General features: G+C 43.1%; 1 protein-coding gene across 1 annotated transcript in view; it reads right to left on the bottom strand.

Annotated features, from left to right (window-relative positions):
• SNX7 (sorting nexin 7) overlaps positions 1-24,936 on the bottom strand; it is an 84,612-nt gene that overhangs the window by 35,608 nt on the left and 24,068 nt on the right. The window contains exons 2-3 of the mRNA XM_075182334.1: positions 10,038-10,220; positions 9,374-9,484 (exon numbers count right to left, since the gene is read on the bottom strand). Coding sequence (XP_075038435.1) covers positions 9,374-9,484; positions 10,038-10,220 — 294 coding nt within the window. The remainder of the gene's footprint in view (positions 1-9,373; positions 9,485-10,037; positions 10,221-24,936) is intronic.

Raw genomic sequence — 24,936 nt, 5'->3', positions numbered from 1 at the left:
GGAAGTGGTGATATTGGTTATCTGACCTATTGGTCAGATAACCAGAAGCTATTAGAAAAATGTATCAAATCAGCAGCATCCGCCTCTCTGACTAAATGGCACCAATGGTACAACTACTATACTAAACATCTAGCCACACCCAGAGTCCTTTACAAAGCATTTCTGCTTCTACTTCAAAATACCAGTACATCATATCTCAATGCCAACTAAAATGTAATATTGTTCATCTTCACGTGTTCCCCCTACTTTACTATAGTCTTCCCCCTAATTTCTCATGTTTGTAACTTAAGGTTTGAAATATCTTCAATAAAAATATATTGCATACAAAAAGGAAGAAAAAAAAAAAAAGAAGATTTATTACAAACCAGAGTTCCCTTGAGGCCATGGATAGTCCTGTTGGGATGACATATTACTAGCCTCTATAAAATCTCTAACACAATTGTTTTTCCTATTATTCATGTAGATACAAGCACGATTGTGAAATATTGCACACAATCCTTACCATCGCCCATGAATGTTGTTAAAAATAGAATATGGGTCCTAACAGCAATGGAAAATATACCCCGTTATGTACATAGCAAAGGTGACAAATTTAATCAAACTTAGGAACCTTGGTTCATTCACAATTCAAGTCTATAAGAACTTTATAAACTTTACTCTGGCCCTTAGAATATGATCTTCAGGAACTCAATATAGCTTCACTGGATGATTTCATTCTGAGAATGCATTATTTATCAGTCTTGGATTGCAAGGATTTATCATTCTTTACCGCTCCTCCCTACAAACCCCCCCTTCTCTCTTTTTTAAATGATTACATAAAATCTGATGTTTCAAGAAAAGACTTACTGAATACACATTTACTGGAAAATGTTAAGTTGCTATCTATATTTTTATATGCAGTTCAAATTGTACACACTGGACATGTTGTTTGTGTCCAAAAAAAAAAAAAAAAGAAAGTGCTATTTTGAGGGAATATAGCTTTCACAGGAGTGTGCTGAATCAGGCGCTGTGCGAACCGATAGTGGAGAAAAAAAACCCCCAAATATTGATTGCTCTTAAATGAAGACTTAAGCCTCATCCATACAAGCGGTTTCTGAATATGGAATACAACTCGAGAAAAAAAGCTGGAGAAACAGGTCAGCATAGAAATCCACTGATCTCTTTATCTCTGCTATCGATACAGAACAAAGAAGTATACACCAATCAGCCACAACATTAAAACCACCTGCCTAATAATGGGTAGGTTCACCACATTCCGCCAGAAAAGCTCTGTCGAAGCATGAATATCACAAGACCTCTGAAGGAGTCTTGCGGTATATGGAAACAAGACGTTAGCCCCAGAGCCTTTAAGTACTGTAAGTGAAGGCCATAGCCATGGCTCTGACTTGTTTTTTCCAGCACATCCCAAAGATGATCGATTGTACTGAGATCTGGGGAATTTGGAGGCCAAGTCAACACATTATCCCAAGTCAACACATTGGCGCTTTATCGTGCTGAAAGCGACGACTGCCAATAGGGAATACAGTTGCCATGAAAGTGTGTACTTGGTCTGCAACAATGTTTACGTAGTTGGTATGTGTCAAAGTAATATTTACATGAATGCTAGGACCCAAAGCGGCAATGTCGGGACCCCTCACAACAATTAACCTGCGTGGTCCCGACATTGCTGCTTTAAATAAAAATTCATTGAGGGCGCACTGACGTCAGACACTATTGCCGGACACTCTGCATTCGGAAGAAGCTCCTGTCAGTGTTTTGCTAGGATCGGATATGTGGACAGTCGCTGATCAGGTAAGTCTGTGTATATTCTTGACGTTTTCTTCTCAAATCGGTTTTCTTTTCAAGGTGTCCTCAGCGTCGGATTTATCAGCATCGGCAAAGAGACTACCACCGCAAAATTATGTCTGCATCCATTTCTCGCAGCAATTTCTGAGCTGCATATACTGCTGTTGTAGTATGGACTGAGAGGCAGCTTGGCGTAGAGTTTAATGAATCTTTCATTGGCAGCTTTGAGATACCAGCACAAACTGAGGGAGGCTGCACTGTCAGCAGCCAGACACTTTATTAAGCTTCACAGGCATTGCCTGCACGGTTTATTTCCCGACATTTGGGCATCACAAGATACTTGAGTGGGCAAAAGATAATGTGTTCTAGAGGAATAGCCCTTTTACTGCAAAGTTTCCAAAAGTTATTGGCTCTGAGACGCTGGCCCCGGTGAAGCATGATTGTGTGACCATCAGTGTGTCCAGAATGTTGGGCAGATACTGTGGTTAAAGACTGTAAAAATGTGAAGTCACTTTCAAGCCTTGTTCACTCAGCCTGTGGAGATCCTCTACTTCACTTTGCTGCATCTTTAGAACGGACGCGGTTTGCCATCTTACCGTCACTCATCACTGCGGTGGAGCGTGCTCTTATTACATGACGCTGTCTGGAGAGGGTACTCCTGCAATACGACTGACTTCACTCCTCATGTGCACCTTCTCTGGGTGTATATACCTTATTTTATTATTTGTGGACTTCACTTATTTGGTTATCCCATTTTATCTTTATGGTGCTGCCCTTTCTGTAACTGTGTATAACACTATCTGCAATTGTTTTTTCTGACCTTTAATGAGAACACTCGTGGATGTAATACTAGAATGTTTTGTTAGAGGCTCTAATGAGGGGCAATAAACAAAGATATTTTATACTAAATATTTTAATAAATACTAAAATGCTGTTAGAGATACCAGATAGTATTGTGTTCTGTATTTGCATTTTAATATGGTAATTAAAAAAATAAAATCCCATTCAAAAACCATAATAAAAACTATGTTGAGAAAAAAAAAGAGGATTTATGTACTTACGTTAAATCCGTTTCTCTGATTCCGTCTGGGGGACACTGCTTACCATGGGTTGTGGAGGGAGCTTGGGGGAGTTGGCACCTATCTAGTTAAGTTTTAGTACTGCTGACAGACCCCTCCCCTCTACAATCCCCCTGGACTCTTCAGTTTATTAAAAAAGCCCTAGGAGTAAGGCCAGTCAAACAAGAGCACACAGAAGAACAGAAGAAGGGAGGGATCGCAGTGTCCCCCAGACGGAATCAGAGAAACGGATTTAACGTAAGTACATAAATCCTCTTTTCTCTTTCATCCAGTCTGGGGGACACTGCTTACCATGGGGATGTTCTAAAGCAGCCCCTTTAGGGTGGGACTACTCTGAAAATCCCGCTCGCAAAGCATTACGAGCGAAATCTGCATCCGTAGATGCAAATACATTAAATTGGTAAAATTTTGTAAACGTGTGGACAGAGGACCAGGTGGCTGCTCTGCAAAGCTGGTCCGCAGAAGCCCCATTTCTCGCTGCCCACGACGCCCCTACCGATCTGGTGGAATGGGCCGTAAGTCTCTCTGGCACAGGACGGTTAGCCTTTATGTAAGCATGTCTAATCGTTGCCGTAATCCATCTAGCGATGGACTGTTTTGAGGCTGGCCAGCCTCTCTTATTAGCATCATAGAGGACAAACAAAGAATCTGTACGTCTAATTTGTGAAGTTCTTTTTACATAGATGCGCAGAGCCCTAACCACATCCAACTTTTCCATAGTCTGGAGATCAGATTGGGACGAGGATGAAAAGGCCGGGACTACAATGTCTTGGTTAAGGTGAAAAGCCGAAACTACCTTCGGAACGAAGGAAGGAAGGGTTCTTAGGACCGCTCTGTCCTCGTGGAAAACCAAATATGGTTCCCGACAGGACAAGGCTCCTAATTCCGAAACTCTTCAAGCAGAAGCGATAGCTAAAAGAAAGAGGACCTTCCAGGTCAACCACTTTAATTCTGACACACGCAAGGGCTCAAAAGGAGGCCCTTTAAGCATTTCCAGTACCAGATTGAGATCCCATGGTGCTGTTGGCGGAACATAGGGAGGCTGAATATGCAGTACTCCCTGGAGAAAAGTCCTGATATCCGGTAAATCGGCTAATTTCTTATGGAAAAAACCCGAAAGTGCCGATACCTGGACCTTTAGGGAACCTAACCTGAGACCTGCCTCCAGGCCATCCTGAAGGAACGCTAACAAGCGAGTGAGGCGAAAGGAGGATGAGTGTCAAGTCCTACTTTCGCACCATCTAATATAAGCTCTCCAAATCCTGTGATAGATGCGAGCTGAAACTGGTTTTCTGGCTCGCATGAGGGTGTTCACCACATCTGGAGAGAAACCTCTAGCTCTCCAGAGGCTGGCTTCAACAGCCATGCCGTTAAACTGAGCTGAGGTAAATTCTGGTGTAGGAATGGACCCTGAAGGAGGTGGTCGTCTCGAGATGGAAGACGGAACCCTGGTCCTTCTGCCATGGAGATTATGTCCGCGTACCAGACTCGGCGCGGCCATGAGGGCGCTACTAGAATTACTGGTAGAACCCCCTGCCTGACCCGGTTAGGATGCGAGGAAGCAAGGAGATAGGAGGAAATAGGTACCCCATCCTGAACTCCCATGGCATGGTCATGACGTCTATTGCCACGGCTAAGGGGTCTCTTGACCGTGCGCAAAACCTGGGAACCTTCCTGTTGTGTCTGGAGGCCATGAGATCTATGTCCGGAAGGCCCCACCTCTGAACCAGGGACTGAAACACTTCCGGATGCAGAGACCAAAGGCCTTGAAGCCGGAGGTGAAGGATTACCGCCCCCCAACCTTTCAGGCTGGCGTCTGTCGTTGCTATGACCCACGCCCCCGTAGAGAAGGATCTGCCCACTGTTAAGTGATCCTGAATCAGCCACCACTGGAGGGATTCCCTGGACCTCGGGGATAGAGAGATCTTCTGTAGGTCCAGACGTAGGTGGGATCCTGACCACTCTGTTAACAGATCACACTGAAAACAGCGAGAGCGGGCTCGAGCAAAGGGAATGGTCTCGAAGGAGGCCACCATCTTTCCCAGCAACCGCATGCACAAATGGATTGAGGGTCTGGGAGAGGACAAGACCTGGGAGGTTATACTCTGAATTGAGGTGGCCTTTTCGACAGGCAGGAACACCTTTTGTTGGCTGGTGTCCATGATGAGGCCCAAGAAAACCATGCGCTGACACAGGACCATCTGAGATTTCTTCAAGTTGATGAGCCATCCGTGGCTCCTGAGAATCGCCAAGGGAAGGGATAAGTGATAACGCAAACAACTCTCTGAGGAGGACTTGAAGAGCAGGTCGTCCAGATAAGGCACGACCTGAATGCCCAGTAGGTGCAGACGAGCTGCCATAACCGACATGACTTTTGTGAAAACCCTCGGTGCTGTGGAGAGGCTGAAGGGGAGGGCCCGGAACTGATAATGGGAGGGTCCTACAGTGAATCTGAGGAGGGACTGATGGCCCTTCCAAATGGGAATGTGGAGGTATGCATCTTTTATGTCTATGGAAGCCATAAATTGATCCTTCTCCAATCCGTTTATGACCGACCTCATCATCATCATCATCATTTATTTATATAGCGCCACTAATTCCGCAGCGCTGTACAGAGAAGAAATCTGTCTACCCTTAGGTGTACATTGAGTGACTTTAGGTTTAAAATGGGTCGGAAGGAGCCGTCCGGCTTCTTCACAAGGAACAGGTTTGAATAAAAACCCTGTGTCTTTTGGAATTCTGGAACCCTGCAGATAACCTTCTGAGAGAGAAGAGAAGCGACACAATCCTGTATTGCTTGTCTTCTGGATGGATCTCGGGGTAGGGGGGTTACGAAGAACCGATGGGGTCTGGGACCCAGCAGGTCTATCCTGTATCCCCCTGATATAATGCCTCGAATCCAGGGGTCCTGGGAGGACTCTGTCCACTGTTGAAGAAAAAGAGACAGACGACCTCCCACTGGGGTTTCCCCCCGGGGAACCAAGTGGTCGTCAGGACGCAGGCTTCTCCTGAGTCCTGGAGGCCTGGCCCCTGGCCGAAAAAGAGGATCTTCCTCTAGAGGAGGAGCCTCGGGCATTTGGCTGTTTACCCCTAAACGACTGTCCTCTGGACAAGGAGGATCCTCGAAAGAGCTGACGGAAGGAGCTGAACCGGGGTTTTTTGCTTCTACCTGGGAAAACCGGCAAGGGAGTACTCTTGCCCCCCGTAGCCTGGGATATTAAGGTATCTAATTCCGGTCCAAACAAACCTGCTGCTGAAAAAGGAATGATTTCAACAGATTTTTTTGATTCTGCATCTCCTTCCCAGGATTTCAGCCATAGAGTTCTTCTAGCTGAAACGGATGCAGCCTGTATAGAGGAGGAGACAGCCGCTGAATTTTGAGCCGCCTCATAAATGTACCCCGATGCCTCTTTTAAGTGTAAGGCGAAGGGGAGTAATTCAGAACCCTGTAAGGCCTCTGCCAGCTGGTCTGCCCATACTTCCATGGCTCTAGCCACCCAAGCTGAAGCGAATGTGGGTCTAAAAGGACGAACCTGCAGCCGCAAAGATAGACTTCAGTTGGGATTCAACCTTCCGGTCATTGGCATCCGGAAGGGACGCTGAACCAGGAGCTGGAAGTAAGGTGTGTTTTGCTAAACGTGCAATAGGCACATCTACTTTTGGGATACTTTCCCAACGAATTACCTCCTCCTCCTGTAAGGGGTACAAGGAGGAGAATCTTTTGGGAACGGAGAACCTCTTCTCAGGTTGTTTCCATGCTGCTTCAGCAATATCTACGAGTTCCCTAGAAGGGGGAAAACGGCAAGCCTTTCTTTTGGCTTTCTTGAACAGAATTCTGTCTCTAGGCGTAGGATCCTCTGGTTCTGGGAGGTCTAACGCTTGTCTAACTGCAAAAACCAAATCATTAACAAATTGGTTTCTAGAACTATCCTCCTGTTCCGAAGACTGAACTTGGTCAGAATCGGAATACACTGCCCCATCATCCTCAGAAGATTCCTCAGAATCTGAAAGGACCATGATAGGGTTATTCGATCTAGGTCTCTTCCTTTTAGCGTACGGGATGTTTGGGGACTCAAGCAACAAGTTAAGCTTATTTAAACCTTTAAGGAAAGCTGTGGACCATGTCGCTTCTGTGGAGATAGTGTTTTGGTCAGAAAAAGAAGAGGAAGGTCCTGGTAAGGACGCTCCAATAGACCCTGTAGTAACAGGGAGGCCCAGCTGAGTGCTATTACTAGAAGCCACCGAAGTAGCCATATTAGATAACAATTGGTTAGATTGTAATACCATCTGAGCTAAGGAGGAAACCGACTGTGTCAGGTAGGCCACCCAGGCCTGCTCCTCCGTCAGAGGGGCTGTTGGCTGATGAGTCCGCACAGTGGAAGCCCCTGCATCACAGGCAGAACAGAGGGCCAATTTAGGGTTCCCCTGCCCACACGGTAATTTAACTTGACATTTTGAGCAAGTAAAATATTTTGCAATAGGGCCCTTTCCCTTATCTGTCATTTTTTATAAAGGAAGGCACACCAAACACACAGATTAAAGGGTTAATCTAGCTGTGTAACAGAGAGAAGAGAGAGAGATATGTATGCAGAAAACAAATTGTATAACAAGAAACAACTAATATGTATAATAAAAGTTGTACTTGCAATAATTAAACACCAATTGTTTTGTAGGCAAGCAGGAGACTATAATGTAAACCTTACAGCCTACTTTTTTTCCACAGAAAATAAACAATATGTGTGTTTAAAGGCAATACTTAGCCCAGGGCCATAAAGGAGAGAAGTCCACGGCAGTCTGTCCAGTGTCTGCTCCCTCAGCTCTGATCTCTCTTCCCGGGCTTCCTTTGGCGCCAGAAGACTGGGGATATACCATCTCTCTGTGGAAGGAGGGGGGAACTCTATGTATTAGCTCCCCCCCCCCTTCAATAGCTCCAATCGTTGAAAAAAAAAAAAAAAAAAAAAAAAGGAGCGTGACAGGTAATGGAGACCCTTTTACAGAGGTCTCCGCAGCGACATACCCGGCGCCCTCCTCCTATGCATGAGGGGGGGACCGTGGTATAGCCCCCTTCCTCCTCTTCTCCGTAGCGCTGCTGGCCCGAAATTCAAGATGGCCGCCGCTACTTGCAGATCGGATAACCGGCACTCTATGCCTGTCATGGCAGCGCCGGTTATCGGGGAGGCTGGAGGAGTGCAGCGGTCCATGAGACTGCTTGTCACTCCTCAGTTTAGGCACCCTTTTAGAAAGTTTCCCTGTCAGTGAGAGCCTCTGGCTCCCATCTGACAGGAGAATGCCTGCGCTGCTGGCTGTGAGTGTGTTCTCTCTCATAGAACACACTCCAGCACTGTCACCAGTAAGAAAGATAATAAAAAGTAAAAGAAAGAAATACATTTTTTTAAGATTACACTAGCTATAAAAAACGCTGCCCAACTCCAGGGCACCTGAAAAAAACTAAAGAGTCCAGGGGGATTGTAGAGGGGAGGGGTCTGTCGGCAGTACTAAAACTTAACTAGTTAGGTGCCAACTCCCCCAAGCTCCCTCCACAACCCATGGTAAGCAGTGTCCCCCAGACTGGATGAAAGAGAAAAAAAAGTATTTATATAACGCCAATAATTACGCAGCAATGTAGAGAAAGAATATTTGTCACTAGTCCTTGTCCCATTGGAACTTAAAATATAAAAGTTTCCTAACACACACACACACACACACACACACACACATAGAAAGACAGAGGCACGGTCAGACAGAGACAGACACAGTCAGAAAGACCAAGACTGAGGCTGACACAGACAGAAACACTAGGGTTCATTTTTTTCAGATTGTGGGCGGAAACCCATGCAAACTAGGTGAGACCATACAAACTCAACACAGACAAGGAGCTGGGGTCTGATTCATTAAGGATCTTAACTTGAGAAACTTCTTATTTCAGTCTCCTGGACAAAACCATGTTACAATGCAAGGGGTGCAAATGAGTGTTCTGTTTTGCACATAAGTTAAATACTGACTATTTTTTCATGTAGCATACTTGATGGCTTAATGTACACTGAAATTTAAAGGTGATATTTGTGTGCTACATGAAAAAAACATAGCATAGAAAGAATAGCTCATCACCACAGATCTAAGATCGGAAAACACCTATTCACATCAGGACACAATGTCACCACATTGTACTGCAAATAAAACCATTTTACCATCATGGAAAAGGCCAGGGCATACCTGAAACATTACATTGTAAATAGCTGCAACTTAGGGTCCAAACATAAAAAAAACCCAAAAACATAAAGCTTTTGCCAGTTTGAAGTAGAGAGGGAGACACTCTGTTCCTAGAGATGGTCTGGGCATAAATCTGTTGCTATCCCGAATGTGTGGACAACTACAAAAATTACAATTTCTTCGGTTGTCCGAATGTTGGATGTAATACAATTACTTTTTACATTTAAACATCTGTTGCGTCTTACTGTCACACAGAGATAGTGTTGCATAATATAGATGGTTTAACAAGGATAGCTTACCGGAATTATTAATGTTGGATGGGTGTCTTCAAGTCTGCTTTTCAACCACAGGAAATCTTGATATCGTCTCCTGACTTCAAACTCACTAGAGTCAAATTCACTGCGCGTTGTCTGAAAAAGAAATATGGTTTTTACCCCTCGCTTATAAGTTACAATAATGGAGTCTTAGAGCTCAGGATGAAAAATCTGGTGTTGCAATTTCTTTTAATTCATTACTTATAAATCGCCAATGAAACTTTAAACATAAAAGGACACGGTTTAAAATAAGTTATTAGTGGAATTTATTTATTTATTATTATTTTTTTAGGCTATAGGGGAAGTATTACTTATGCGCAATATGACATACATAGAATAATATATAATGACAAGATTTCAGTATCTCTATGCAAGCGCCGTGCACTCAGAAGTGTATGAAGCGCTCTTTTACACCCTGTCTTACCATAGTACCCACCATAGATTACCAAGAACCCCGACTTGTACCACACACACAAAAGATGGCAGTTGTTTTAATGAGAAAATAAATATCATGATACCTAAGAATTCAACATTTTCTGTCACCAGCTATGCTAGTGAATAAGGCATTTCCCAAATTAATTTAGTTTGATAGAGAAATTATAGATTTAAAAAAAAACGAAAAAAAAAATAAAATCCTAATTTTACAGACCTTTGTGGCAATACTGTAGGTGATAAAGGTTTCAATTGCAGTTATGTGACTTTCCGGTTCATCAACAGTAATAAAGAGGTCCTTAACATCAGGTTCATCTTCAAACTTAATCTGATTTATCATGGATGACGGAGAGGTTAACATCATAGGACTGAATGAATTCCCATCGTTCAGTGTTGCATCCTATGGGGGACAAACATTTCCATAAGTTGGCAGTGCCATTATATCTGGTTGGCAAAAGATTATCTTCATAATATGTTAACGTACTATATACATATAAATGGTAGGCTGTATAGTAAAATAACAAATAAAAAAGGCTCCGTGCTTGTTCTATGCCCCCCCCCCCCCTCCACTCCTTTTTAATTTGTTTAAAAGCAAACAATGTCAATTATTCTAACCATTGTTGAATATGAAGAACACAAACGATTCTCATACAAATACAAAACATATTTAGGCTTTCCTTTATCAATAGACATAAATGACTTAAAAGTTAAATATTTTGCACACAATTTATATGATTTGGAATTTCCCTTTTTTTTTGGGGGGATAGAATATGGAACATATAAAACGCATTAAATTAATGTGTGCATTGATAATCCTCACCCTAATTTGCAATGCTACATGAAGGACCCATGGCTTTGCTCATCCACGTGCTGCAACATTGGTGGGATAAAAAGATCCCACTTTTAACGTAGACATTATAAGTAGTCACAGCTTATATTACAGATAGATAAGATTAGTATCTACATCTGTCATTCCAGTCTGAGCTGCTTCTGTCCGTCTTGTGGCCAGGAATATCATAGTTGCCAACTGTTCCTAATTTCCAGAGACAGTCAGAGGTTTTAGACATCTGTACTGGAATTTTTTTTTTGTCTCTGAAAGTATTTTTTTAATTTTTAAATTCTGGTCAACAGTACAAAAATATTTTTATTTTATTTTTGTCTTGTAAATGCAATCCCTTTTTATATTCTAAGTTTCATAAAAAGCTGAAAAAAAATAATAATAAGCTAATTCAGGAAACATAAAATGAAGAAGGATTGTTGAGGCCCAATGTCCGCTGTCACCATACCAGGCAAGATGCACCCTGCCCCAGGGGCAAAGTGTCTCTAAGTAAATTTTAAAATGTTGCCAACTATGCAAGAGACAACATGTGGCCAGAACACAGCACCAGCTTGGGGTACTTGGCCACTGGGACTACGGTTTTAAATTTGTTGAATTATTTGGTCACTGTTGCACAGCTCTTCATTTTGGCAAACATTTTAAATCTCTTAAATAATCTGCAAGAGTGTGCTTGTCCTGGACATCTGTTTTAGTAACCAGTGCCCCTCCTTACCCTCCGAGGAGTGATAGAAGATAGGTCAATATCAAAATGGAATTAAATAAACTCTGTTTCGGAAATATTAATCAAAGCTATGTCAAATCAGCAGCAAATATTTGACAATGCCGAGGGATGTGTAAAGATCAGTCATACAAACATCAAAACACAACAAGTCATCTTTGTTCCAGATTGCCGTTACCTGACAAACCGTTTCCAACAGAGATGGTCAATATAGATCCTGTGGTCCAGCTGTTCACAATAAATAGCAAAACACACAAAACAGAATATCCCATACATTCAGGGCCGGATTAAGGGAATGGAGGCCCCTGGGCTAAGGGGGCCTCCATTCCCCCGTGAGGGCCCCCCCCCGTGATCGGAGCTGATTGCGCGCGCCCCCCTTCCCCCCCCCCCCGTGATCGGAGCTGCCCGCGCCCCCCCCCCCCCCCCCCCCCGGCACTTACCTCCTTCTCCGGCGCGCTGTGCTCTCTTTACTGAGGAGATCTCGTGAGAGTGAGACTCACGAGATCTCCTCAGTAAGGAGACTACAGCGCGCCGGAGAAGGACTGCAGGGAAAGTGCTCAGCAGCACTGATCGGGCCGTGGGCGCCCCCGACCGATCAATACTGCTGCTGAGCACTTTCAAGGGCCCCCTGGATGCCATAGGCCCCTGGGCTGTAGCCTAGATAGCCCTAAGGTTAATCCGGCCCTGCATACATTCAGTGCAGCTTTTTCAAAATGTATTTCTTTAGCAGGAAGGTGAATGGACACTTGCATAAATGTATGATTGATGGCAAGACCCTCTCTGTATAAAGTTATTAGTAGATAATCTATATTCAGGATACCGCTGATCTCATTAATTCATTTGCAGCCATTGGCCTTGTTGATGTAGCGCATATCAAAGTGTCTTTTAACACTACGCGAATCTGCTGCCACTGCATAAAGTACGATTTCTCCATGCATAATGTCAACGGTAAACCTCAAACCATTAATCATTTTTACCTGCAAGGTTTTCTGTTGAATTGTAAATATATACTCAGTGGTCAGTTTATTAGGTAGACCGTTCTAGCACTGGGTAGGACCCCCCTTTGACCACAAAACAGCCCAACTTCTTTGAGCCAAGGATTCAACAAGGTACTGGAAACATTCCATAGACATTCTGGAACATGTTAAGAGCATAGTATCATGCAGAGGCTGCAGATTTGTCGGCTATATATTCATGCTGTGAATCTCTGGTTTTTCCACATCCCAAAGGTGCTCTATTGGATTAATATTTGGTGACTGTGGAGGCCATTGTAGTACACTGAACACATTGTCATGTTGGGAGAATCAGCTTGAGATGGCATGTGCTTTATGATATGGTGCTTTATCCTGCTGGAAGTAGGCATCAGAAGATGGGCAAACTGTGGCCATAAAGGGATGCACGTGGTCAGGAACAATACTCAATTAGGCTGTGGCATTCAGTTAATGTTCAATGGGTATTAAAGGTTGTAATGTGTGCAAAGAAAATATTCCCCACTCCATTAAACTACTAACCTGCACCATGACACATGGCAGTATCAATTCATCTTTATACCAAATAATGTCACAACCATCTGCATGTGGCAGCAGAAATTGAGGTTCAGACCAGGCAACAATTTTCCAATCGTCAACTGTCCAGTTTTGGTGAGCCTGTGCCCACTGTAGCCTCAGTTTCCTGTTGAGCTGACAGGAGTGAAACCCAGTGTGGTTTTATGGTGCTCTATGCCCCCCTATCCACTTCATGGTTCGACATACTGTGAGTTCAAAGATGCTCTTCTGCATACCCCCTACTGTAACATGATTAGTTACTGTTGCCCCCCATCAGCTTGTACCAGTCTGGTCATTCCCCTTTGACCTCTTATTAACAAGGCATTTTCACCAACATAACTGTCGCTCTCTGTATGTTTTTCGATTTGTGCACCATTCTCTGTAAACTCTAGAGACTGTTGTGCATGAAAATCCAAGGAGGAGATCAGCAGTTTCTGAGATACTCAAACCACCCTGTCTGGTACCAAAAATCTCTCCACATGCAAAGTCATTTAGATCATATTTCTTTTCCTTCCTGGCGTTTGGTCTGAACAACTGAACCTCTTGGCCATGTCTGCAATGCTTTTATGTACCGAGTTGCTGCCACATGATTGGCTGATTAGATATTTGCTTTAACAAGTAGGTGCACTTAAAAGTGGTCACTGAGTGTATATTTTATAAAATGATATACATATATTTGTCATTTAAATCCAAGCAATAACATACAACTGTATATGCTCCTACAAAACAAATACGATAAAGATGAACATCTAGTGGACCTTAAGCTCATTTTAAAACAATGGCGAACTCAAGAGGAAATCAGGAATGCAAAATGATAAATACACTACAAATTTTGCTGCATAAAAACAATGACCTGCAGAAAATATTCCCAGAACTACTTCTCTTACCATACAGCAAATTATCCAACCTGGTACAACTAGCCATAACTCATAGAAATGTCTTCTAGCCTGCAAGAGGGTTGAAAAACCTGCAAAACACCACTTCACAGAAAGGACCAAAAGCATTTTCACAGCAGGAACATAAAATTTCGGATACCTTTTCCAGCATATTCTCCAACATGGTGTAGCTAATTATGTGTGTGAAGTGCTCACTGCAGGAATGTATGTGGAGATACAGGGCAAACATTGCACCAATGAATGAATCTACACAGATTTACTATTATTAGTTACAAAACCGGTATGCCTGCAGCAGCACATTTCTGCAGCTATGACTACAGCATAAATTACTGGAGAATCACTGTTAGTGGGTACTTCAGAACACAGAAAGAGGAAGGAATGGAAAAATAAATACATTGAAAAAAAATAAACCCCTACACTGTGGCATAAACAAAGATAGACATTTTATGTGTGACTGTAAATTAAGTGTAGCGTTCTCTTTATATCGCTTGGACATCTGCTCCCCTCTAAGCAACTGATCAAAGACTAATATTTCAAAAGAATCTACAGTCATCTAATATTCCTCACCTCAGTGTTTAATTTGTAAGTGAAATAAAGGAAGTGGAACTCAAAACCTTGGGATGTACAGTGGGAGGACATTATAGTGCCCAACTGTGTTCCTGTGTGCTCCAGTACAAATTAATCACTATAAATGAACCAGGAGTTTACACCTCCAGCTTTGTTACAGACAAACAGAACATATTAAAAACACAACTCAGCGCTACCACAATGTCCATCAAATATACAATTTCAAGTTCACAAGTCACTAATAGGTCATGTTTACAATCCAGAATCAATTAAATCTGTCACACCATCGATTCAGGATGGAACAATCAAAATATTTCATCACTACATGTGTTAATGGAATTCATATATATCCAAAAAGGTGCTAGCAGAAAAGCAGCACGGTGGCTTAGTGGTTACAACTTTTGCTGCACAGCACTGGGGTCATAAGTTCGATTCCCAACCATAGCCTTATCTGTGTGGAGCTTGTAATTTCTCTCCTTGTTTGCATGGGTTCCTCAGTGTGCTCAAGTTTCCCCCCACACTCCAAAAACATACTAGTAGGTTAATTGGCTGCTGCCATTAAATTGACCTCCCATCAGGGAATGATGTGAGTAAGTTTTCTATACAACGCTGCGGAATTTGTGGCGCTATATAAATAGCGGATGATGATAAAGCTTTCAATTGATCAAATCAATTTTCAATACTGGATAAGAGTAAAAATGCAATGATTTCAAGGTTTCAAGTTTCAGTGCGCATGTGTGGGCAGCACGGTGGCATAGTGGTTAGCACTTATGCCGTACAAGCACTGGGGTCATGAGTTTAATTCCCGATCATGGCCTTATCTGTGTGGAGTTTGTATGTTCTCCCCGTGTTTCCGTGGGTTTCCTCTGGGTGCTCCGGTTTCCTCCCACACTCCAAAAGCATACTGGTAGGTTAATTGGCTGCTAACAAATTGATCCTAGTCTCTCTCTGTCTCTGTGTGTGCGTTAGGGAATTTAGACTGTAAGCCCCAATGGGGCAGGGACTGATGTGAATGAGTTCTCTTTACAGCGATGCGGAATTAGTGTCGCTATATAAATAAATGGTGATGATGATGATGATAATGAGTGAGCCGTCATGCTTGCACAGAGGTTCCCTGCTCTGGCCTGGAAAGCTGCAAGAGTAAAGTACTCTTACCACTGTTGGTAAGTGTTCCCAGAGAACTGAGCATCGCTCAGCTGCCCCGATATAAATTGCAAGATAAAATGTTTTCTACCACCGTTATTGGAGTTTGCTTGCTTAACCTGCACATGCTATTAAATGAAAATCATGCTTTCAAGATAAACCTGTAATTACGGAGCACACTAATTTGGCTTTAAAGGTAATAAAGTCAGAGCTATAGAACAAGATATTTACAGGTTCATATGACCAAATGCATCATTATATATATTTTTTTAGATATAAGGTACAGAAAAGTAGCAGTGAAATGCCCTCGATGTGAGCTCCTATGTTTGCAATCTAAACGTAGTTCGATAAAACAGTTCAATTAAATATTTAACAAACCATTTCAGCGACTCACTATCATTTGCTAAAGTTAATTGAACTCTCCTGAACAATAAACAGTTTGTGTATATTTAAACAGCAGTTGCAACACCATTACATTTTAAATAGCCTTCAGTCATTACAGGCACATATTCAGGATTAAACTAGAGAATTACATGAAGAGGAGCAGAGGACAGAGGCACGCACTGTACAATAATGCAATAATGACACTGCCAGGATACTATGTCTAGGAAACCAGCAACAGCATTTGTGGTCTTTAAAATGCCAACACATGGAGATGACATTCATTTGTTAGACTGTGTACAAACGAGTGACTCAGTCTAATTACTTTATAACTCAGCTGCTACTGGGAGAAGCAAACAAGCACCCTTTTCCCTACAGGATGAAATAGGTGGCTGGGCTAGCGTAGTTATTTATTGTTCTTGTAGTTTCAGTAGTGCTCTGCACTACCACCTATAGCTCGCCAGTCAATGTGGGAGTACAAGAATCAACCTATCTTGACAACCTCTTCTTGAAGCATCCTATGACTTGTAGTTCCACAACTACTAGAGATCCAGAGTGTGCAGTCTGTCTTAGCAGTCTGGTATGTCAGAATGAGCTTTCTAACCCTATGTTTGATGTAGCATCTCTCACAATCCTACATCCTTCACTGAACACATGCTGCACACTGTCAGGTATGTGCCGCTTACCTGTGTTTTATTGAGCAGTAACTTGCTCTCCTTCTGGAAGCCCCGTCCAGGTGTCTGATGTCAAGACGAATCTATACATAGCTCAGATTTATAAATATGTAGAGTATAAGCACTGCAGCACAGCAAATTTAACCTGCCAATCCACTACTCCAGGTGCAGAAGTACGTCCCCATCATCCAGAACTTACAGAAGGTACACAGATTCCGCCATTAGGTGATCTAATGGAGGAGGCTGTGCGTACCAAAGCTTAAAGATCTTTTCTAGCCTCAATAATAGAGTCTGCTAGGAAAGGAATAGCTTTTAAGCGACAACCTAATCCACCGCAGTAGTGTATCAGTATTGTCTGTGCCAAGGATCCTCAGAGGGTGTGCGGGCACGGGCAGTGATCACTACAGTTACCTGTTCAATCTGGGATCACCAATATCCGCAACAATTGAGGCACCAAGTTTTATTACATATACTGCATGTATGTTTCACAAGGAAAAAGGGTCCAGTTAAATAATCTTTAAATCTCCCATTTAAGGCTCCATTCACAGCAAGAAGCAAACCCTGTCCCAATTGAGGGAAACTACTGGGTGCTTTTGCATGTAGCATTCAAATACTCAGCTGCATTACGTGCAATTTATAGTTAAGGTAGGACACCCTCACCCAACAAGATCTATCACCACATTTAAGCTTGCCAGCACTGCACCATACAGTTGGATTTACTCCCAACACAATTTTGGATTGCTATTACTCTGGAAAATTCAGTTGACAAAAACTTAACTGAAAACTCAGACTCCTAAGTTAGACCCAAAGTTTGAATGGTCACGACTTTCTACTAGGAAAAGGTTACAAAATTCTAGGTCACATAAATATTCGCTCGCTGTAAAATATGCTGTTTTAATTAGAACACTAATTAGGAGGGGTTTTTTTTTTTACGTTTGCTGCTAGCCTTTCCCTTCCATATGGTTGAAGAATTCTCGCCTTGGTAAATTATTAAATATATTTCAAGTCATAATCCTAATATAGAGCTGAGAAAGTTTTACATTTCAAGAGTGACATAAGGCTCCCCCAACTTTATAGGAGACAGCTCAAAAACTGTCATGTCTATAACGGTCTCATCTACTTCTCCTGCAGTCACTAGATTAGCTGTAAAAGTGATAGATTGCTTGTCTACAGGGCCTGTCGCCTCTTGTATTGTTATCGACACAGAAAGGTGTCATAGCGGCCTGCATCGTTTACAGCTTGTGGATAAATTTGAAATAAATATATAATTTAGCTATAGCTTGGATATATGATTAAAGCAAAGAGGCTTTGCTGAGGCAACATCTGTACAATATATTCTTTTTTTTATATTTTTAATCCCATACCAAATTATTTTTTTTCTTTTGAAAATGTTTGTAGTTAGCTTCATTTACATAAACGATGAACAGCGGGACGTCCTCTTTACTGGTTTCCCCCATTTGATCATCTTACTGCGACATCGTATTCACTAGGAAGTGTGCATGACAGATGAACAAAACTTTGCAAACGGTTCTGCGGAACAGTGGCCTCATTCTGCATTTGAGCATGGAAATCAGATTCTGCAGTGTGTTCCTCGTCTAATCATTTTTGTTCTGTCTGTAATTTCCTTAGCATAATGTTAGAGTCATGTCAGAGCCACAGCTACATTTCTAGCGGTTTGCTTTGTGATCTCATCATGGCTCAAAGTCAAGAGTGCGGTTTGTAATGTGGCACTTTTTAAAAACTGATTTTCCAGCGGCTTTCTATCAGATCGCACTTTCCTAATATCTGTGGTTCTCGACGTTATATTTTCTTCTCAGACTTCTCGTTTCCCTCCATTCTCTGCACATCATAACACTTCTCAGCCCAGTCCTAACTGAGTAGACAGATAACTGTCACACACTTATTATTATTATTAATTTTTATTTATTAGGCGCCACAAGGCATCCGCAGCGCCGTACAGAGACAAACAAATTACAATACAATGGGAGACAGCACAGTACAGTAAACACAGCAACTCAGTAAGCTCAATGCACAGCTAGAGAGGGCGGGGAAGGGGGAGGGAGGATCCGCAAATGACGGGGCCCAAGAAGGAGAGCGCGGAAGACAGGGAGACCCCCAGGGGGGAGGAGGAAGCGAGAGTGGACGTGGGGTGGAGGACCCTCGAGGAGGAGGGCTAAGTAGCTGGAGAGCAGAGTTAGAAGTGGTGGAAACAGGAGGAGAGATGGCCCTGCTCAGAGGAGCGTACAATCTAAGGGGAGGGGTGGACAGACAGAGAGACGCAGGGGAGAGAGGGAGAGTAGGGGGACGGAGGCAGAAGATAAGGTAGGAAGTTAAGTGGGAGACAAAGGCTTTAAGAAAAAGGTGGGTTTTTAGGGCCCGTTTGAAGCTGGACAGATTAGGGGACGTTCTGATGGAGGGAGGGAGCTTGTTCCAGTGGAGGGGGGCAGCGCGGGCGAAGTCTTGGATATGCGCGTGGGAGGAGGTTATAAGGGGGGAAGAGAGGCGACGGTCAGAGGCAGAACGGAGAGGGCGGGATGGAGCATGAATAGAGAGGAGGGTGGAAATGTAGGGCGCAGTGGAGTTGGCGAGGGCCTTGTAGGTGAGTGTGAGGAGCTTAAAGAGGATTCTGAAGGGGAATGGGAGCCAGTGAAGGGCTAGGTAGAGGGGGGAGACAGAAGAGGAGCGGCGAGAAAGGAAAATAAGCCTAGCGGAAGCGTTAAGAACAGATCGAAGGGGATCGAGATGAGAGTGGGGGAGGCCAGTGAGGAGGAGGTTGCAGTAGTCCAGGCGGGAGATGATCAGAGAGTGGATAAGGCATTTGGTGGCATCTTGGGAGAGGAAGGGCCGGATGCGAGCGATGTTACGCAGCTGGAAGCGGCAGGATTTAGCAAGAGAGAGGATGTGGGGGCCAAAGGAGAGAGAGAGAGAGGAGTCAAGGATGACACCAAGGCAGCGAAGTTGGGGGACAGGGGAGATAGAGGTGTTGTCGACAGTGATGGAGAGGTCAGAAGGGGATGAGGTATGAGAGGAAGGAAAAACTATGAGCTCAGTTTTGGCAAGGTTAAGTTTGAGGAATCGAGAGGACATCCAGGAGGAGATGGCAGAGAGGCAGGCGGACACCCTAGAGAGGAGGGAGGGAGAGAGATCAGGAGAGGAGAGGTATAGTTGAGTGTCGTCAGCGTAAAGGTGGTAGCTGAAGCCGAAGGAGCTGATGAGTTCACCCAGGGAGGAGGTGTATAGAGAGAAGAGTAAGGGTCCCAGAACAGAGCCCTGAGGGACCCCGACTGGAAGGGTGGACGGGGGGAGAGAGACCCAGAGGTGGTGACAGAGAAGGATCGGTGAGTAAGGTAAGAGGTGAACCAGGACAGGACTGGGCCGGAGAGGCCGAAAGACTGGAGGATGTGAAGGAGGAGGGGGTGGTCAACGGTGTCAAAGGCTGCAGAGAGGTCAAGGAGGATGAGAAGGGAGAAGTGGCCCCTGGCTTTAGCAGAGAGGAGGTCATTGGTGACTTTAGCCAAGGCAGTTTCAGTGGAGTGGAGGGGGCGGAAACCAGACTGGAGAGGATCAAGGAGGGAGTATTCAGAAAGGTAGGAGGTGAGACGGCTGCAGTCGAGCATCTCGAGAATTTTGGAGGCAAAAGGGAGAAGAGATATGGGGCGATAGTTCGAAAGAGAAGTGGGGTCGAGATTAGGTTTCTTAAGAATGGGGGATACGAGAGCATGTTTGAAGGAGGAGGGGAAGATGCCAGTGGAGAGGGAGAGATTAAAGAGGTGAGCGAGGTGGGAGCAGGTGGTGGGGGAAAGGGAGCGAAGAAGGTGGGAGGGGATGGGATCCAGGGGACAGGTAGTGTGGGGGGGGGGGGGGGGGGAGGATGAAATGAGAGAGTGGACTTCCTCTTGTTGCTGTGACCTTTGACGAGCGGATAGCTAATAAACAAGGTACACATGGATGGGCAGAACATGATAAATTAACACAATAAGGTGGTCAGACTCTAGAAAAACACACCTTAGAAAAAATAAATAAATAATAAGATTGTAACATTTTCCACACCGTATTGGACAGGATGGAGGTGAACAGTGATTCACCATGATGGGATAAAATGAAGGCTTTTATAAACCATACCCATATGAGAAACATATCTCCTAGCAGCGGAGAGGATTATTATACTTACCAGGGACACAACAGTATTACAGTGCTTATTTAGTGACCCTATAGTCAGCTTAAACCTGTGTGATCCAATATTCTACTTTTTATTAAGTGTGTAAATGCCTGTATTGTTGTGTGATGGGCACAAGGTCATTATTCAGTCATTTTGTATGTTCTGGTATATTTAAATATTGGTGTTCTCTGTGAGTGAATAAGGCAGCAGTTCCCAGGAGTGCTTGAGGCGTGTTTATTTTTTTACTATAGTCAGCTTGTTGGTATTTGCATTATATACAAGATATATATGCACACAATCATTATATATGTATCTTAAATATTTTAAGAGAGGACTCTTTCTGCTAACAGTTAACTCTTCTCCCTCACAATATGTTTTTATAGAAAAATGTCTTTGCACTTTTGTAAAGCCATCACAATTCTAAACTGTGTGCTGCCATGGTTACTGCTATGAAATGTTTAAGCAATACATCTATAATGGAATGTATAGAGCTTTCTAATTAAAGCATCTGTCAAGCTTCTTGCAGTGCCTGTTATACACTGTGCTGTGGCATAACAGAATGGGCCTATCAATCACTGCCACATGATTCATCATACTACATTCATATTTACAGATAGCACAGCAATGTCCTATCTTTCTGCAGATCTCGGGTTTTAATCCATGATGATGAACAGAATAGAACACAATAGAAAGGTGATTCATTATCCTTATTTTAGGCAAAAAGGGAATACAGCTTCTCATATGTTGAAGGCAATAGCTAAAAATATACAGAACAAAACAAACAGGTTATACATACTTATAAGCTACCCACTGAGATTGTTAGTTGAAATTTTAAATTATCAAAGTCTTAAAAATCGTCTTTTAAAATTGGTGTGATATAGAGTATTTATAACCAGCCTTATATGCAGCATGTTTACTAAATAGAGTACCAGGCAGGTCTGGTTACAGACAATATGGGCCCCAAGCAGAAATCATGGTGAGGACCACTTAATGGTGAATGCCGGACCAGCGGCTAAGTGCCCATTCATGTAATAGACAGTCATATTGCACATATCACCTATTTCACAGACCCCCATTTTGATTTTTTATCTGAGCTATATCTGGAACCCTATAATGTGCCTGGTGTCATATATAGAAACCATATCTGCTGCCAAGTTTATACATTACAGTCATATCAGGTGTCAAGCCTAACATACACAGTGATATCTGGTAGCAAGGTTGACATGCAGTCCCATATATGGTGCCAAGCCCAACATGCAGAGTTGTATCTGGTACCAAGGCCAACAAGCAGAGTTATGTATAATGCCAAGGAGGCCGATATGTAGATTCATATCTGGTGCCAATTTGAATATAAAGAGCCATATTGGTTGCCAAGTCTATTATACAGCCTCATACCCATTGCAAAGTATAATATGCACAGCTTTATCTGGTGCCAAGACTACTATGTAGACCGATATCTGGTGCAAAGTCTAACAATCAGAGCTGCATCTGGTGAAAAAGTTTAATATGCAAACGCATGTCTGATGCATAGCCTATATTTCACACCACATATAAGTATGCATATTAGAAGTACCCGCTCGGTCCTACTCAATGGATCAAGGAGCCTATTGGCTGATTTTACTATTTCCTATCCTGCACAGAGATCAGTTTAGGAGAGGAACCTGAACAGCTAACGGCTGATGATTGAACTGTCTGGTAGCTGTTCAGGACGGGGGATAGAGCAGGAAGCCAGCTATCAATTCCACCTCCAAATAGTAAACAAAAATGTGCAGATGCTGCAGTGGCTTGGGCTCCAGATAAATGTCCAGTTTGCTACCCCCATAAAGCAGCCCTAGTACCAAGCATTAGATTTATAGATGTCCCTTATACACCTACAACCTAAAAACAGAAATTCTGCCTGTATCTGTCATGTCTTTTACCAGAGGCAAGACTCCTTCACTTATAGGTCAGTTGGTAAGTTTATTGTTACATAAAAAGAAAAAATAGATTTCATATCTGGTGGCGAGAATAATATGCCACATGTCATATAGAGAGACATATCTTATGCCAAGTATAATTAGAGCCATATTTGATGCTCAGGCTATTATCTACGTCTGCATATTATAATGCCCTACCCTCACGGCAAGCAACTTTAGTTCTATGAGCACCTAGTTCTATGAGCACCTCTTGTCTCGACTGGTATTCAATGCATCTATGAGCCAGTTAGCTGGTATCTCCGATTTCTGTGCTGTACTACATAACCAATCATCGCCCTGTGTAGGACAAAAAACTTTTAACAGCCAGAGATTAAACTGGCCAATAGGTGTTCTGATTGTATAGAATAATCAAACACTAAAACGTATGTGTAGAACCATGCATTTAAATACATCTACAACCTTGACAAAACAACCCATATTTTGGCACGTCAAAGGGAATAGGTACATAATATCTTTACCCAGAGGTAGACTTCTCTGCATACAATCGTTAAATTGTAAAAAAAAAACAAAAACAAAAAACTTACTTTGGAGAAATCGGTTTTTCCTTAATTCTAGAAAAAGTAACAAAGTGCCTAAATCCCAAGAATTTATCCATAGATTTTTTTCACCGGTCAAACAGTTTTATTGTGTTGCATTCCATTCTTAACCTGCTGTACCACTTGCATAATTTTGATATTTCAGGGAGATTTACCTACCTGTTGTCATCTAGAAATTAACAGATGTGGTTCAGTATTTGGAGCATTTAATATTGACTATGTTTTGATTTATCGCAGGTGGGGAAAGTGCAGCTGCAGAACTATGAGCAGCTGATGGACTGGATATTCAGCAAATGCCTGGGCTCGAAGTACCACATTGGCTGACAGGTGAATGCTATTCTGCACCGTTTTCCTAAGCCCAATGATCCCCAGACTTGATTTGCTAGAGCTTCAATTTCATCAGGCCTGGCTCAGTGCACCCTTTTGTGTGTGGCTCTTAACAGGTGTGGCCAGGCTGGCAATTTCTGTGGCTTTGATAGCAGCAGTCGCCTCCACCTTCCATTGTTTCTGCTCATTCTATCTGTACTGCATCACCGGGAGCTTCACAGATATGCAAGTTGCCAATGCCTGTTTTAATATTGGTGGCTGACAATGCTTCGGACTTGCTAAAACTACATATTTATTCTACTACCTTATGTATCAAGTATCACTTGGTAGATTGTAAGCTCCCGTGCAGCCCCCCTTCACTGGAATGACCTCCCTCGCTCCATCCGCCTCTCTCCCACTCTGTGCTCCTTTAAACGTGCATTCAAAACTCACCTCTTTCTCAAAGCCTACCAACCATCTACTTAACCCTTATCTCCTCCGCTCATTCTCCCATCTCTCCCATTGCCTCAACCGGCTCCTCTTGTGCCTGGTCTGTCAACCCTCCCTTAGGATGTAAGCTCGAATGAGCAGGGCCCTCTTCCCTCCTGTCTCCTTACCCGTTCTTCTGCTCCGTGTCTATTGCATCTGCCTGCCTGGAGTTTCTGAAGTATTGGTACTTTTTGTTTATTGTTCTGTACTGTTTCACCCTGTATAGTCTACTGTTTGTACTATGTGCGGCGCTGCGGAAACCTTGTGGCGCCTAACAAATAAATGATAATAAATAAATAAATAAGCTCAATTGTGCAGGACAATCTTTACCTTCTGTTTCACGTCATTGTACAGAATTTGTATCATGATCTCATCATCCTGCGTAATACATTGGTGCTTTATAAATAAAAGGATAATACAGGACATGTCAACTTTCAGATATGTTTCCAAAGTGCCTGTTTTGGTAAGAGTGTAGCGAAAGTCCTGTATTGAGGCTTCTCTTACTGTGCCTGGGGTGGGGGGGGGGGGGGGGGGGAATCCTAGAACAGTGGGCCCTTCATTCAGGAGGACAAGATGTTCACAGCTTCTTTAAGAATGTGGAGAGGGGGGTTGTAGCTACTTTTCTGGTAACCTATTTCTGCAAATGCTAGTCCTTTACTTGATGCAATTTTCGGAAGTGACAAAATCTAATTTAAGAAAGATGACCAGTTCTGATGCATATTGCTAACAAAATTCATAGAGCCCCCACCACTCCCCCCAAAAATTATAGAGGGGCTATAAATCCCAATAATCTAAAACAGTCCAGGTTTTGAGGACCATTAACTGTGAGCAAGTGAGTATCTGTTTTGGCAGCATGTCTGCTCTCACATTCTCATCCTCCATATATAAC

This window comes from Mixophyes fleayi, chromosome 8 (genome assembly GCF_038048845.1).
Source record: "Mixophyes fleayi isolate aMixFle1 chromosome 8, aMixFle1.hap1, whole genome shotgun sequence".
Lineage (NCBI taxonomy): Eukaryota > Metazoa > Chordata > Amphibia > Anura > Limnodynastidae > Mixophyes > Mixophyes fleayi.
The sequence above is the reverse complement of the archived record's forward strand: the minus strand, read 5'-3'. Positions and strand labels throughout refer to the sequence as shown.